The 18,058-nt window shown below is 38.5% G+C and overlaps 1 protein-coding gene across 1 annotated transcript in view; it reads left to right on the top strand.

Annotated features, from left to right (window-relative positions):
• LOC122797691 (squalene monooxygenase-like) overlaps positions 1-18,058 on the top strand; it is a 290,180-nt gene that overhangs the window by 207,967 nt on the left and 64,155 nt on the right. The window contains exon 10 of the mRNA XM_044066226.1: positions 12,553-12,640. Coding sequence (XP_043922161.1) covers positions 12,553-12,640 — 88 coding nt within the window. The remainder of the gene's footprint in view (positions 1-12,552; positions 12,641-18,058) is intronic.

Here is an 18,058-nt window from a genome sequence, read left to right on the forward strand (position 1 = left end):
AATCAAAGGGGGGCTGCAGGAGATGGCTGAATGGGTGGGGTCAATGGGAAGGGGTGTGGCCAACTAGAAAGGGGCAGAGCTTTGCTCAAAACCACAAAAACTGTGACTTTAATTAAATTTGCTGCCCTGGGTGCCAAACCATCATTATGAGAGCCCAATGAAGACAAAATGAAGTGGAGAATAAAAATATTTCAATGCATTGGCTACATGACAGCTTACTTAATATCTAGATGGAAACAAAAAGGTTGTGAGGCATGAAAAAATAAATTACTTTTTAAATACATTACTGAAATGCCAATCAAAATCAAGTATAAAAAAATAAGCAGCACTCAACTCAAACCACTTCTCCTTGCACTGCAGTTCTGATTATAATTTATATTCAGCTTTATAAAAGTACCAAGTAACAAGCTGAAAGTAGCAATATCTGTGATACTGATTACCCCCATTTGTAAAAGTGTTTCTTATCCAAAAAAGACCTGCTGCCTGACAACAACTATCTACTTGTTTTGTGGGGAAAACATGATCAAAGTAAAAAATGAACAGCAAACAACAAACAAGCTCAAGATAAATTGCTTAAAGGATTACTGCGCAAGTTATGGACCACACATGATAGATTGGCATTCTGTTTAGTTTATGTGTAAAGCCTGCAAAGATGACTGCAAGTCTCCAACAAATGTAATGAACTTCTGAAAATACTGTAATACTGTCCTTTATTACAAATACTGTCACATGCATTTCAATACCTAAGGCTTATACTTTATCTGCTTATGTAAATATTCTCTGCATGGCAACAACAAAAAGGCTTTCAGTGTTGGTAATTCTTTAACAGTATGCTTATTAAAGCTTACTTGCATCTTAAATCTCAGACAAGCTTACCTGATGGTCATTAAAGCATTGCTACTTAAACACAGAGCAACAGGCACTGCAACAACATGCATTTTCTGAATAATAAGAAGCATATATCAATAGTATAAAAATATAGCAGAAAACCAGAACATTCTGCAAAATCAAGGACATTTGAAAAGCCCCTGAAGTACTTGTGTCTGCCTTGGATGGGGGGATATTTTTCACACTTACAGTGCATAGCTGCACCTTGCCTTGCTTGGACACATCCAGAGTCACTACATGGGGGAGTGGGGTACAACAAGTATGTCACAATTTGAAATGTCTTTGGCTGATGGTGATGGCCCTGACACATTTGTCATACCTCTCAACCTCAGAGCAAGAAATCTGGAAAAAGCCATAAATAGAAGTGGGAAAAAGCCCCAAAAATAAGGACAATTTTAAAATATTGATCTTATAAACTTAGAAACATAATCGAATAGTAGGTCTTGCATTAGTATGAATTTTATGAAGGGTATGAAATCTGAAACTCAAATGTCTGTCATTATTTTCTAACTTCAATCTTTAATGATTTGCCACTAATTCGCCAGAAAACCACACTTTTATGAAAAACAGACCAAAAATGTTATGCAAAAATATAAAATAGTCACACAATACAGCTGGAAACCTGTCAAAGAAGGGACACTTTTTAATATTAGTACTGCTAAGTTGAGCAGCTGACAAAATAAGATAATCTACATGCATTTCTAAAGTAAAAGTAATCTGTAACTCTGATCATTTTACAATTATTTATTAATTGTAAACCTTCCACATTTCTTCCAAAATTGCTATTTTGCGGAGGGATTATTGGGGGGAGAGCAACATTTTGAGCCAAAATCAGAGACAGTTGAGAGGTTTGGATATACCTAATTCTATAAAGTGATTTATTTGTGCATACCTCTCAACCTCTTAACACAGGAAATCTGGACAAGGCCAAATATATTGGGGGAACAAACAAACAGTACTAAAAATTGCTCTTGTATAAACTTAGACAGTTGATGAAATAACAGGTCTTGCTTTAGCATGCATTTTTCTCAAGGGTATGACTCTTAAGCTCAATGACTGTCATTATTAACTGATTTCATTCCTAAATTATTTGCCAGAAAACCACAAATTTTATGAGGAACAAACCAAAAATAAGAAGCAAAAATCTATTAATTCTGTGAACATCTGGATAGTTGAGAGGTATATTTCAGCCGGGAGAATTGTGCGGCAGAAATTCTACATGACAAACTTAGCTCCCTAGGTGTGGACAATAAGTACCCCCCACCCAAAAAAAAATCAAAGATATAAGAGAAGTGATTGCTTCAATCTGGCTTCATCACTTTTAGTAGCATCCAGACTCAATCAGTGAAAATATTCAGTAACAAAAAAATTTCTGCCAAGTCTAAATTTGGACGCAACATGTACAGCTATCACCCCACTATTGCCTGAAATAAGCTCCCACTAGAAATCAGGACCCTTACACATCCTAAACAATTTAAGACAGCCACCAAAGAGCACTTTAAAAGTCACTGGTCCTGCCACTGCACTCTCCCTCCTTAATATCCCCTACTTCTCATACCTTAATCTACTTTCTGCCCTTAACTCACTCTTCACACTAACTCTCTCTAATCTTTCTTGACTGCTCTTTCTATTGTCTTCTAAAATCTATTAAGCAAATCACCTCAGAGAAGCATTCTGTTGTAATTGTCTTGCCTTTGTGCAACTACATTATGATAAAACTGGGTTTTTGTAACAACTTACCCCAAAAACTATATTCATCTTAGACATATTTTCTTTTTATACAACTTGAAATAATTTTGCTATACTCCTGATTATTGATACTGTATAACATTGTATTGCTACTTAATGCCTTGCAATAATCCTGTAATATTTCTGTTTAATGCTAAGTTATAATGAAAATTGTAGAATATGTTGGAGCTTTTCTCCCCGGGCCTCCACTGAAAAAGGGCTCTTCAGCTCAGTCAGACAATCCCAGTCAACAAATGTAAAATAAAATAAATAAATAAATAAATTGTAGACAGTTGATTTAACTGGTTCCTAATCGAACACATCCAACCAAGAACTGAGAAGGGGTGTACCTGAGCTGATCAGAAATCAATAAACACCTTCCTGATTGTATTAAATTATATTCCTTGTATAATTCAGTACAGTTGTTAGAGGGTGTTTTAAATGTATTGTTTTGAACATTTTTCCAGTAAACAATGAAACAAAATGCATGTACCAATAATGACAAAACTGCCCAATTCAGAACATTTCCATCATAAAAGTCTACTCGAACTACTACAAACCACCAGTATCAGCAAATATGCATAATCTCTGCAGAAGTAAAAGTCATCTAAATAATTCCACACTAAAAAGATCTGTAACTAATAAAGAGGTTGCTGCTAACAACATTATGTTTCATTGTTTCATCTACAAAAAATACCTGTTGCCCTTGAGGAATAAATTGCCTATGTTACATTAAAAAATGATAAGTTAGTAATATTGCAATAAGGAATGGATGGCAAACTGATAACAGATCCATAGTTACTAGGTAACTCTGCCAAAGAGGACATTCTCAGGACTGCAACATCCACAACCCTATAAAAGTACAACACAGTACAGTATCAGCAATGCATCTAAATACTATGGGAGTAGAACCCACAGCCTTCTGTATCAAAAGCAAGTATTCAACCTGTTATGCTAGTAACAATGCAAGCAGACTCAGCATAGGCAGCACTAAACCTCTCTTCCCCTGAAGCTCTCAGCTCCTTGTAAAATGCACTTGACACTCAACTGCATATCTCTACTTTGCAGCACAAGGAATCTGGAAAAAGCAAAAATTATTGGGGGGGGGACAAAAGCCCAAAAACCCGGGACACATTTTAAACATTGCTTGTATAATTTTGGAAAGTTGCTAGAATAAAATGTTGTTACCACCATGCATTTCACTGCCAAGTCTTGAACCCAGAACCCTGTGTACTACAGTCAGAGCAATATACCACTATGCCAAATCAGCTGTTTCTTGAAACACCGGAAGACTAAAAGTTAAATGGCTATCATTTAGTAAATTAGGTTCTCAGCATAGCTCTCAACCTGTTAGCACAAAACACATGGACAAAGACAATAATGGGGGAATACAGCCCCCAAACATATTAATTGAATTCAGTTTTCACCATAGCTTTCAACCTTTTAGCACAAAAAACTTGGACAAAGCCAATAATGGGGGAATACAGCCCCAAAAAAGGGGCAATTTTCAAATATTGAACTTATAAACTTAGAAAATTGCTAGAATAAAAGGTTGAAGTCTGAAATTCAAATGTCTGTCATTCACTGATTACAAAAATCCAGAAAACCACAGGTTTTATGAGGAACAGAACAGAACAAAAATATGAGGCAAAAATCTCAACAGTTTTCACAAGTGGTGGTGAGTAGGGAATTCAGTCTCTTGCTACCTGTACCTAAGGTACAGGGTTTGAGCCTGAGTAACTCTAGTGACCAGGTATATTTAACTGGGGCATTCCACACACACACACACACACACACACACACACACACACACACACACACACACACACACACACACACACACACACACACACACACACACACACACACACACACACACACACACACACACATACACACTACCGGTATATTCCTCTCTTGTAGCATCATTTCCCTTCCTTCCTGGGAGCCAATCAGCGGATGCTGCAGTCCCATCTCCTTCCAATCTATGCAGTTACAAACCACATAGACCTCTAGGCATCACTGTACAGATGCCTCTCTTTGTAATCTGGGCTGGTGAAACAGCGGTCTGGATTAGCACGCATGCGCAGTTTCGATCTGGACTGGTTAAACAGCAGTCCGGATAGGAGCTTGCCAATCATGCATGCAGTCCTTCAGTCCAATAGCATGAGCCACCACTGCAGAGAAGTCAGAGAGAACAATTAATAAAGATTTGATCTGGGAGGGGGAAAAGGCAAGAATCAAGTGGGATAAGTTGATCCTTTCAAGAGAACAAGATGGTTTGGGATTACCTGATCTGAAGGGGTATTTCGGAGCTACAAAGTTAATGCTCCTATAGCACAAGCAAAAAGCTATAATTCAGAGGGGAAAGGGATGATGATGAAACAGGGGGGAAGCTCAGCAAATAAGGAGAGAGACTGGGATTTTGGTTGCAGATAATTAAGGAGAATAACTATACAGAATATTATATTCATATAGTAGCAGAAAGTATTTTAAGAACTAAGTCAACATGAGAATGGAGAAAGGAGATTCCACCAATAGTGATGACTGCAATTAGGGGTATAGATAATAGGCAAAAGGGGGCTGCAATTTACCGGAGAAAACTGAAAATTACCAAGGCTTTGGGAACAAATAATTAGAAAGGGAAAGGTAATAGAATGGGAAGAGGCCAATAATATATTTGGACTACAACCTGGAGATTACCCTCCCTATCAAGGACTGATATCTGAGTGTAGGCAAAGCAAAAGAAATAGGGGGATCCTAAGTGAAAGTCTAGCACTGGTAGAGTTTTTAATAGAATCTAGAACAGAAGCTGTTGTTACAAAGGGATAATTTGTAGGACATACAAAATATTGCATGATGGCTATAGGAAACAATCAGAAGAGGTTAGAATGGATTGAGAAGAGAGACTGGATAATCAATTCACAAAGAAGCAATGGGAGGATATATGTATGGCTCCTAAATATGCAACAAAGTATAAAAGATGTAAGCTCTTTGCTTGGATGTGTTTGCATAGGTATTTTTATACCCCAAGCAGACTCAAAACAATTTTTCCTCAGGTAGATGACAAATGTTTGAGGTATGATGGCGAAGAAAGAAGTAACTGGGAACATAATTTTTGGGAGAGTAATTGACTGACTTAAAAATTCCCTGCAGACTACTGTCAGAAATACTGGGTGAGCAAATAAGTGTGACAGGGGAATTTTTTTTTTTGAGCTGTGGTACAGAATCAGTATTGCCTAGATATAGTGATTCCTAGCTGACTCTAATTATGGTGGACACAAAAAAAAACAATCATTAGAAAATGGAAATCAAAGTCTAAACCAATCACACTAGCAGTAGTGAATAAAGTAACCAAGAGAGAAAAGAACTGGAAGTGGGATCTTTAGTAAAGGGCAGGGGTACATTAACATATAAAGAAATGGAAACTGTAGGAATAATACATGCAGAATAATGTGTTGGAGGAGGACCTAGGCTCCTTCCGTGTGTTACTTTATAATAAGCATTACTATTGTTAGTCTTTCTTGTTAGTTGATGTAGTACTCTATGATACTTAAATCAGATTTTCTCTCTTCTTCCCCAAGCTTCACTAACAATATCCTGTAGTCAGCCTCTCTTGTTAGTTGGTGTAGTACTCTATGATGCTTAAATCAAGTTTTCTCTTCTTCCCATGTTTCTCTAGCAATATCCAGTAGTCCATAACTGTACCTGCTGGTTACAAATCCAAAAGGACTAAAGCCTTTCAAAGCTTGTGATACTTTTCTAATGGCAAACAGGAGGTATGGTATCAACTGGTCCCTGTTTTTGCCACCTACCTAATAATTAAAATAAAAATTATATTTCTTAACTTCCACCAGCCCATCTGTCTGGGGATGGTCCACTAATGTTTATAACTGCTTGAATTTAAAGCACTGTCACAGCTGGTGCATTACTTTTGACATTCTGAGTATCCAACACTGAAATTCTAAATATCATTCATTATGTCTGGCCAATAAAGCCTTCTAGGACTCTTGCTTTAGTGTTGTCAATTCCTTGGCGACCCCCCCTCCCAGTATATCACTATGAGCTTGCTTATTTTAGTGGCGTTCAAAATGGTTTGGCACCAGTAGCTGATCTACACCCCCCCCCCCTTCCTTACCCTGACAATAAATTATTTATAAGTTCAAAGTACAGGCAGGAAGTGGGAACATTTGGCTCAACTTCTTCTACAACTTTAGCTATGTTTATCCCTTGCCCTTCTTAAATTGCTAGTTTCCCATTGTGCCTTTTTTAAGATGATTCAGCTTATGTGAAGGTCAGATTTTCATCACTGTCAACCTTTCATGAGGCAGAAAACACTACTATCTCTTCTATCAATACTGGCACTGGTCTCTTGGGGACTTGCTCTTGGTGTAAGTGACTTACTCTGGTGTAAGCCTGCGTTATAGATAGGCCTTATATCAAAGTAAGTCACATACACCAAGAGCAAGTCTTCTGGAATATTGGCCTTGCTGTCCAACTCTTCTAGTAAGAAAGGCAGCTCATACCTCTCTTCCTTAGTGATACATGTTGTCTCCCTCTTATTTAATGTTTCTTGCTGCTCTTCAGTACAAACCTGACACAAGAATCCACTTCCTTCTCTTTAAGTTTCTGTATTTTATTACTCAAAAGGAATATCATTTGGGCTCTCTTCATGATTATTTTGTCTCATTATACCCTACCCTTCTATTTTTCTTTCCTGCTGCAGTTTGCTCTCCTTCTGTTCCAGTGTGAGGATTATTCTATTACCTTCTGTAGGTTGCTACAAACAGTATTCCCCACCCATCTACAACCCCTCTTTCCCATTTTTGCACATGAGGTCAGGTGTCACTTCAACAAAATGTCAATCATCTAGAGCCAAGGTTTACACCACTATGTGGCTAGCCTGTTGTTCTTTCATACCACATACTCACATGCACACTCACATCTATGGCCAATTCAGAGTGCCCACTCCACCTACTGCATTTCTTTGGAATATGGGAGGAAACCAGAGTATCTGGAGGTAACCTACACAAACACGGGGAGTACAAACTGATGCCACACAAAAGGCACCCCAGCACCAGGGAACCTCTTGCTGTGAGGCAACAACACTATCCACTGTGCCACTCCCCTTAGCAAATAATATCTTAGAACAAAATTTGTTTTCAGTTTTACTCTTTTCTTAGTTACACCCGTTGCCTAGAGAGTTATTTTACTTGCGTTTTCCATTTCATAATGACAGAAAAGAGTTTTGACTTCTGATAGGTTCTGTCTCTTCCTCATCATCTACACTAGAAAAGTTCATAGGTTCATAGGTAGGTACTAGGCTCTCAACTCTAGGGCCTATACAAGCCTAGCCAAAAAGGTACCCTGGCTTTCACCACCCAAGAAAATTATTTTCCTGTGCCCCTGTCGAGGAGAGCCACAGAGGTGATCCCCAGGGTGAATTTCCTATTTCCCATCCAATCATCAAGATTTTTCTTGAAGAGTGCTAAATGAGGAGCTTTGTTTGCTAGAGATAGGTAGTTTGTTCCAGAGTATGGGAAGTCTCTGGGACAGGAATCTATCCCTCCAGCATGTTCTGTTTATTGTGGTGATGAGGTTTAGGTCCCTAGAGCGTGTAGCTCAGACGGATTGGGATTTCTTTAAGTGGAACATATCCAACAGCTCTGGGTTTGACATAGCTTTGTATGTTAGACAAAGATCTCCTCTGAGTAGGCGATATGTTATGGAGTAAAGCTGGAGTTTTTTGAGACAGTCTGCATAGGGCATCTGTTTGAGGCCAGTAATCCTCTTTATGAGGTATATCTGCGGCCTTTACAGTTGTTTTAGATATCTTGTGAGGTACATACCAAAAGGGGCGTTGTACTCTATAATGGGTCTAATGAGTGATGAGTAGAGGGGAACAATGACCTCTTTTTTCCTGGATGGGAAACCTTTTGTGATGAGGTATGCCTCATAGAAGGATTTCCTGACCACTGTGGCAATGTGATTATCAAAGGAGACACTACTGTCCACCTGTGTCCCAATGTCTCTTATCACACTTTCAGTCTTAAGTAGACTACCACCTATGTGGTAGCTCATTGGGTACAGAGTTTTTACCAAAGGGGATGACAATGCACTTTTTGGTATTGATCTTGAGGCCATGGCTTTGACACCAGGCATCTGTCTCAGTGAGGCCCTTTTGTAGGATGTCCACATCGTTAGGAGTTTCAATTATGGCTCCTAGTTTGCAGTCATCTGTGAACTTTGTTAGCCAAAGTCTTTCTTATTTTTAGGTTTCTCTTTCTCAATATTCACCTGCTGCTTGGAATTCTACATTTTGGATCTTTCTGTTTTTACCTTGACAGAATGTATAGAATTCTGCTCAGGTTGTGCAATTTTCTGACCTCCTAACTTTGTTTCTTAGAGATGCATCCTTTCAGTTGTTGTTGTTGTTGTCTTTCGGCTTTTCCCGGTTAGGGGTCGCCACAGCGGAACTCCGGTCCGCTAATGATTGGCAGTAGATTTTCACAAACGCCGAGGTGCCAGCTCGACGTTCAACCTTCAACGAAGGCACGCCCATTTAGTTCCTCTGGCAAGCTCTATTCTCTCCTTTGTAATACTTTCAGGATATGACATTAACAGCCTGGAATGTCCTTCCTTTAGCTGGCAGGATTCCTGCAGACATAAGGCATGCATCCAGCATCTAATCAGTTAATTCTGCTTCACAGTCTCTGTCATTCCCTCTCTCTCACTTTCTATTCTATGTTCCATAACTCCCTGGTAAGGCTCAACACTCTCAGCTGCAGAGTCCTTAATTGACATAATTTTGCAGTGCAATAGATGTATGTAGATATCTCTCTCCAGGTGTATTTTTTTGCAGGTTCTTCTTCACTGTGCAATCTTAGCCGACTTTTAGCACCTTTATGACTTTCTAACACCTATCCTTTTATATTTATTACACTTATATAATCTTATGACAGTATCTGGAGGTTGCCCCTCCCTTCTCCAGGTTTGACAGAGGCATGTCTATGGGCTTATTCATTTACTTTTTCCCTTCCTGCATTGTGTCTCCATAATCTTTAAAGCCTGCATTTCCACTTGAGTAATGTGATACCGTTTCATGTTCACTGTATACAGACTTCTTCAAATGCATTCTTAGTGAGGGTTTTCTTCTGATAAACATACTCTAATTTTATACAGTATGGGGGACCATGTTGCTTGAATCTAATAATTCTTGCAGTTCCATGACATAAATTAAAACATTGCTGCTAAAGGTAAAATTCAACACCTATGTGTCCAAAGGCAGTTGTTGATCTAGTGGTTATGATACCAGCACGGTATGCTGGAGGTCTTGAGTTTAAATACAAATAAGCGCTACTATTATTCATTCACTTCAATTATTCAAACAATAATTAAGCAGTGTGTGTGTGTGTGTGTGTGTGTGTGTGTGTGTGTGTGTGTGTGTGTGTGTGTGTGTGTGTGTGTGTGTGTGTGTGCGTGCGTGTGTGCGTGTGTGTGTGTGTGTGTGTGTGTGTGTGTGTGTGTGGTTTTACCTTGATCACCATGATGGTAGTTTCCTATCTGAAAAGGTAAGGCATTTAAAGGAAAACTCAGCACCTATCTGTCTAGTGTGGCAGTGATATCAGCATAGTATGCTGGAGGGTTTTGGTATGAGTTCCAGATAAGAGCTAATATATTACCCTTTTACTTCTACAATTTGAACATTACATTTAATGAACTTGGCTTTAGTGCAGAAGGAAAAAAAAATGACTCTATTACTCTTGCAAACTTTTCATCACATTCAATGGGTATACAGTTCTACACAGTGCAGATCTGAACATCGTTTCACTGACTAACAATATTTCTACTAGTATACAGTATTTTCTGCAACTTTATGGTCAGTTTGAAACACCTACTTGTGTAAACTAATAGGCTATTTTAAATGTATCATTAACCAGCATTTCTATTGTTTTACCATTATAGTGTTGACCCTCAGATTTACTCATTAACTTAATGATATGCTTCATCTCAAAGAACTGAGACCTTATCATTTCATTAGGAAAAAGCTTCCAGCTATGAAACTCCAGAGTTTGTGTTTCAAAGTAATACCATCTCCGGTTAACTTTTTTTTTTCATTTTTGTTAGTGTCTTTATAGTCAGTCCCTTTCATATCCATGAAAGCTTTCACTGGCTCCCCAGTGAACTGGGAAGAAAGAATCTCTGCCCAATCATTTCTATCCCATTTTTCCTGGAGAGCAGATCCCTCAAATACCACTAGCTATGCCTCATGGTCATCCTATATGGTCAGTTTATTCAGCAGTGAGACTATTTTTGTTGTTGCCATTGGTCTGACAATTGAAAGCATGTTTTTAGCTGCAGCGAGTATGATTTCCAACAACAGTTCTGCTGTACACATTTTGGCTCAGATATTCTATATTCAGGTAAACGGCTGCAGATGAGTAGCACTCAGTAAAGCTCGCAGCACAGATGTCTGGTGTTGCTTGTCAAGGCAGGAATGTTTTCTCTGTCATCACCATCACCAAACCCCTTTTTTCCATTTTACATGGGGTAATAGAGTCAAAGGAACTGTCACCACCTCTCTCAATTCACAGCTACTGTCCTACCCTTTTCAACAGTCATGCCCAACTGTCACAGATCTTCTTTCATGCAGTTTATACATCACTTGGTTGGACATTCTCATCTCCCTTTGGCTTCTTCGTATCCCTACGTGGATAAAATAGCAGAAACAATTCAAGTCATGCATGCAGTGAAAGGAAAAATAAATCAGAACCGTTGGCATAAGTTGCACCAAAACTGCCTGCTACATCCACCAGTAAGGTCTGGTAAACAATCCGAAGGTCAACGAGCCATACAAATAAATACAGTTTTGTTACAGCACCAGAACTTAAATGTGGTGGTGCAGAATTTTCCAGTATAGGTAACTGAATTCTTTGGTATGAGTTTTATACCAAACAAACACATTTTTGAGAATGAAACTGACAAACATAAAAATGATTTGCCTTTTTTACAGTGTATTTGTCAAAGTTTAAAAGTCCCCAGAAAATAAAAACTAACAGTCACTCGAAGGTAAACTCCAACAATTTCCTTCTGCATCAGAAAGACATACACACACATGCGTGCGCTTGCACACACAGACACATACAGACACAGACACACAGAAGTAACACTGTGCTTATCAATCTTGCCATAATGGTGTATAAACAATGGCTGTTGCTTTAAGAAAATGGCATAGTCAGTATATCTACATGGTTGCATTAGACAGGAAGTTCAATTAATGACAACTGATTTGTGATAAATAAAATAGGGGGTTGTAACAGTCTATATTCAAAGAAGTTGGCATCTCATGGAGAGGGATTGTTTGCCTGGAATAAGGATTCTGGGTGTGTATCGGCAAAAAGAAGGAATGTTTTTGGAGCAGTCATGGAGAGGTATGGATGTCTTCCCGAAGGGGATATCCAGTAGTCCCCAAGATGGTCAGATTATGCCTGAAGGCACTTCTAGGCTGTGGAATTAATTCCTCACTGTCATAAGGACAGAGACAGAAACTTTTCATCCACTCCATTATGTGTTGTGCTTAGCTGTGAGGTACTATCACAAGAAAGGTACAGACCATGATGAGACATTGAAAAAGTTAGCTATCGAACTGATAAAGTAGCTACAGCATAATCTGTAATTAAAGTTGAATGAAAATAATAAGCATTCCCACATCATGACCAAATTACCATTACACCTTTTACTTATACCCAACCTGAATGAAGTTAATACACACAGCATTAAGGAAGATGGACAAAGAAGGTGTTAAAAGCCATTTTCCCATTGCAGTTTTGTTGCTATATTTCTGTGCCAGAGCATTTTCACTTTCATGCTTAATTCTGAGCATACAGTTCTGATTTTACTTCTAGTCTATAAGTTCATGTATGTATTTTTATCTAGAAATCCTACTTCGATTGAGAAGGGCCCTTTTCTATTACTGCAATCAAAGTACAGAGTGTGCAATGGGACCAACATTACTGCTGGCTGTGTAAGTTATACAGAATTTATTTATTTATGTATATGCACATTTACTTATTTGTTTAAATCAGGATTTGTCCCCTGGAACACAAATAGTAGCCATGAGGCCTAAGGCTTCTGCGAGTGCAACCATCTCAAAATACAGTCTAAAGAATGCACAATGTGTAAAAATTAAATAACTGGTCAAATGTAATAACTAGTTATTTATTTATTTATTTTTTAGTTTTCAGGATTAACTTCATTTCAGTAGATGAGGTTACTACAGCAATTAAATGTGTTGTCGTGCCAAGGTTGAAGGAGTGGATGAGATATAGCTAGAAATGTAGAAGGACAGTTTTGGTGGTTTATGGCTTGCACATTTTTAGAGTTATGTAGATGTTTGTGACAGTACCTGTAGATTGGTAAACTGGAGCATTGATCTCCATTTTCAGAAAGAATGACGGGATGTTGAATTCATTTACGGGTTCTTATTACGTGATCGAAGTTTTGAAACTTCGAACATGACAATATCAAACTTGTCTGTTCGAAGTTTTAAAACTTCAAACACGGCAAAAAAAATAAATAAACGATGCAACAGTAAACTAACTGTTTGCAAGCAGGGAGGCAAGCCCCCCTGCACCCCCACACACACCACCGCTCTTTAAATATATCAACTCCAAGATCGCACTACAGTGCAGTAAAGGGAAATATTATCTTTCCACACTATAGTGCGGCCTCGGAGTTGGTATATTTAAAGAGCGGGGGGGTGGGGGGTGCAAGGGGCCTTGCCTCCCTTCTTGCAACAGTTAGTTTACTGTTGCATCGTTTATTTATTTTTTTCTCTATTCAAACTTCAGCAAGTTTGACTATATGGTTTCGACCATGTAGGGTTCGAACTTGCTGAAGTTCGATAACATAATAGGAACCCTTCATTTACAGATGATCACATCTTCAAGCTCATCAAAAATGTGTATGTCAGTGTGTTAGAAAAGAGACTTTATCTAACAGTCAAGCTTTTCATTCAAAAGAAGTGAAATCAGTTCTGTCCTGGCTGTGGAACAATACATCAACCCTTTCTCTTTTCACTGATATTGGAGAGTCAGTGAAGTTTGCCAACACTGGCTATGCATGCTTTTTGGATTTGGAGAAGGTACATGACCCTGGACCTGGAATGTCATGGGAAGTACTGTAAGCCATTTAATCCCCATATCTGAGGACTGAGAACTTTGTCTATATTCTCACAGTTAAGTTACATTCAGAAATGTCTGCTTCTGCTTTTTTTAAGCTGATGGGTGTGAAGCAGCAGGGATAAAAGGATAAAAAGCAGAAGTTAGAGGTCTGCTCAAGAAAAGAGTTGGTTGCCTTCTGCAGGTAAGGGAGAGCAGCTAACTCAGGTAAATACATTTAAGTATCTTGGGTTCCTTTTCATGAGTGAAAATAAAAGGTATAGGGAGATTGACCAGCAGATGAGTGCAATGGAATCAACAATGCAGGCACTGTATTGAAGTGCTGTGGTGGAGAAAGTGTCATAGTCACAGAACAAAGCTCACAATTTACAGGTCAGTCCGTGCTCCCATTCTCATCTATGAACATTAGCTTTAGGTAGTGACCAAGGGGATGAGATCACAAAAAGAAACAGGAGAAATTAAGTTCCTTCCCAGAATAGTTGACCAATGGTCTTAGACTATAGCCAATGCTCCTTCATGTTGAGAGGACTTACACAAAGCAGTTTGGGCACTCTGTGAAGATGCCTCCAGGTACCGTCCTGCAGGAGGTACATCACACCTAGCCCACTCAGTGGAAGCTCCACAGCAGACCCAAAATACTTTGGAGGGATTATCTCTTTCTGTTCACCTGGGAAAGACTCAGATCAAATGGAAATGCACTGGGAACTGCTGATGGCCATATGGAAATGTCATCTACCCTGTTCAGCTTACTACGAGCATAATCCTTAACAGGACAAACTGTTTAGAAAATGGATGGATGGATGGATGGATGGATGGATGGATGGATGGATGGATGGATGGATGGATGGACTTCACAGGCTGTTGGATGGACCATAAGGTCCTCTTTTCAGCAATAGTCTACTGGTATTAAAGACAGTATTAAAATGCATTTTTGTGAAGCCTAGTGTTGAACAGGGCTTAAATACTAACTATGTACATTGTTATCTTTCAATCCATTTTTTTATTTTGTTCTTTGGATTGGATATTCACTTAACAAAAAAAGCAGTAGAGTGCTGTTCTTTAATAGCAGCTACATGCTGCATCTATCAACTGACAGGCCTTTAAATGTGAAGTATGTTTGCCACATAGTATAAACGAGCAAACAATGATCGGTTTAAGTGCAATACCATCAGCAGGTCAGCAGACAAAAACTAGAGGAGATGTTTTAAAGCAGGCGTATGAACAAGTGTACACCTCCTTGAAACAACATAGTGCAGATATCTCAAAGAAAGATGCAACAAGGCTAGACATAGCATCAGCTGATGAGAATGTGACTGGAACAGGAACAGGCACTACTAAGAAGCATTTTTGTAATATACTTTTGAAGTTTAAGCATCATCCTTGGTTTTGTACCATGGCAAAAATGAGGGTGGTCCAAACTTTAAAGGCAAGGTGAACAATGTGCTAAAGCCCATGATATTCCTTATTTATAGACTTCATACTTGCAGCTGAACTAGCTTCCAGCAAACACCCAATCCTCATCTATCTCAAAATGAGGTAAAGTCATCTATGTGCTAGGACTGTTTTTTTTCTGTTTAATACTAATATCCTCATTTGATACTATGTGCATCCAACATCCTATCCAAACTATAATATTTTTTTTTTCTTCTCATGACTGTCATTACCTTTGTCTCCCCAGGTATACCTTCTGGTAAATATGTGCTCTCTACATGCCCACAACAGCAACATGGAGAGTATTAATGCACCGAGGGCTGTCATTAAAGGCTCTGAAGTAGTGGATATTTCTACTAACTGTTCCTTGGAGATGTCCTACTTGTAATGTTGCAAAGTTCACTTGTCAGTACCTCCAGCACCTGTGCTGTTTTTCAAATTGAAGTCATATATGAGATTGTCAAGAAATAAACCCATTCCCAAAAACTCTTGAATCAACTACTTACCTTAGGATAAGGTAAACTGTTCTCACAATATACATATATATATATATATATATATATGGATTTACTTCAAAATATTGAATACTTGCTTTATCAAATTCCATTTCATTGAACCTCACTTTATCAAATCTTATTATATCAAACTCCCGGAAGTACGAAAGGGAACCCCAGGAAAGGAACCACTTGACCACCAGGACAAAACAATAAACAGAAAAACAAAAAACCTCCAAGTGGGGGCTTCATCCCCCACACCTCCTGATGTTGGGGGCTCTGTCCCCACTCACCCCTAACTAAATATACCAACTTCAAGATTACACTACAGTGGATGAAGGGCAAAGCTCACCATGGTGGCCAAGTGTTTCCTTTCCAGGGGTTCTTTTTCGTAGCTAAGGGAGTTCAGTATATTGAGATTCAATGAAGTTAGGTTCGATGAAATGGGATTCAATAATGTAAGTATTCCATATTTTGAAATAGACCCATATATGATATACATATATATATATATATATATATATATATATATATATATATATGATAGATATATATAGATATGTATATAATATGTATAACTATGTGATTGTGTATATATATATATATATATATAATATATATATATATATATATATATATATATATATATATATATATATATAAAACTATGTGATTGTGTGTGTGTGTGTGTGTATATATATATATATATATATATATATATATATATATATATATATATATATGTACTACTTTTCCTGTCTCAATTCACCAGGCATGTGATTAATTCCAGGCATATTTCCAATGTGACTGCTGTATAACTTGAACTTATATGACCCCAAAGCAAATTTCGGGGGCTGCCTGAAAACTCCCCTGCTGCTCTACTCTGAAAGGTATGTCCAGCAAGTCAGGATTAGTTCAGGATTTTAGGAAATGTACACCAGCTTCCAGACTGTTTACTTCCCCCTCCTCCACCCACCCCAGGAGTGAAATAATATAGCAATAACCCACGCCTGGGTGTGGGTAATGCTGGATTTACCCACGGTTGGTGTGGTTTGGTCACAAGGGCAAATTTTCCAGTACATCAAGAAAAAGGAGTGAGAATCCTGGGGCATGATGGGGGATCTGTAGCAAGCTACAATTTGGATTGCAGTTTTGCCCAGAGTTAGTTACACTTGGATAACCTCTGATGCATTATGCTGAGCAACTAGCCTGGAGGTGTGGATATCCTTAATGAATATGGACACACCTCCGCCTTTGGTGTTTCGGTCCAGTTTACATGGCCGAAAAGTGTGGCATGAGTTATAGCCTGGTAGTGCAGCCTTGAACCAGGTCTCAGTCACTGCACAGATATCGATGTTCTCCATTTTAAGGAGTGCCTCGAGTGAGTGCATTTTGAGATTTAGGCTTTTAGCATTGAGCAGCATTACCCTCAATTTTTGCTTGTCTGTTCCTGTTACGGTGGTGAATTTGTTATTTGAACCTTGCCTAAAAAGGGTACTATAGGGGCAGCAAGAGCCTTAGCCAGTATCCGGAATCCCAGGGGTGACAGGTGCAGGCCATCTGTGGCAAAGCATCGTGGTCTGTCGACCATGTCATCCCAAGCAGACATATACTGGATCCCCTTAGAATGACACCAGAAGCTTAGCCAATTGTTGAAGTCAATAATTTTGTCCTTGTACTGCGGTATCATTCTGGGTGATGGCAGAATGCAATTCAGAGCTAGGGTCATACCTGCCTGGGCTACAAGATTGGAGAGCTCTTCCATGTCTCTTTTCATCTAGCTCAGGGAGGTACTGGTACAGGGAGGTAATGGTGTATGGATGGGTTACATAAGATTTTGACTGAAAGAGTATGGAATTGTTGTTATAAGTGATGTCATATTTGCTGCAAGAATAAAAACCAGTGGGTGAAATAAATAACTTTAAATAAGGACTGAAGAAGATGTTTTAGCACTGAATCTGGCCTGCTGTTTTATTGTCTTGGCTAGAGCCAAGTATGTTTTGGAAGTATTTCCAATGAATGCTAATGGTGGACTTATTAGCTGTGCTTGGTTGTTTTGCATTGTTGAACAGTTGGACTGATACATATTGTACTTATTTTACTGCCTGCACTTTAACAAAGTCATTTTTGTGTTTAAATTACCTGTTTAACTGTTGTAGGCTACACACTCAAGTGTGATAGCCATTTCTGTGCATTTAAAGTGTTTTTTTTTATTGTATCTGCTTTATTTTCTGAAAAAAAAAATACAAAAAAAAATATACTTGTTTTCCTGCCTTTCTAAGCTTGTATAGTCCAGTTTTCAGGTTAGTGCTGAATACAGAGCTGTGTTACAAGTTT

The sequence above is a fragment of the Protopterus annectens genome, chromosome 3.part1 (genome assembly GCF_019279795.1).
Source record: "Protopterus annectens isolate FY-2018-M chromosome 3.part1, PAN1.0, whole genome shotgun sequence".
NCBI classification, from domain to species: domain Eukaryota; kingdom Metazoa; phylum Chordata; order Ceratodontiformes; family Protopteridae; genus Protopterus; species Protopterus annectens.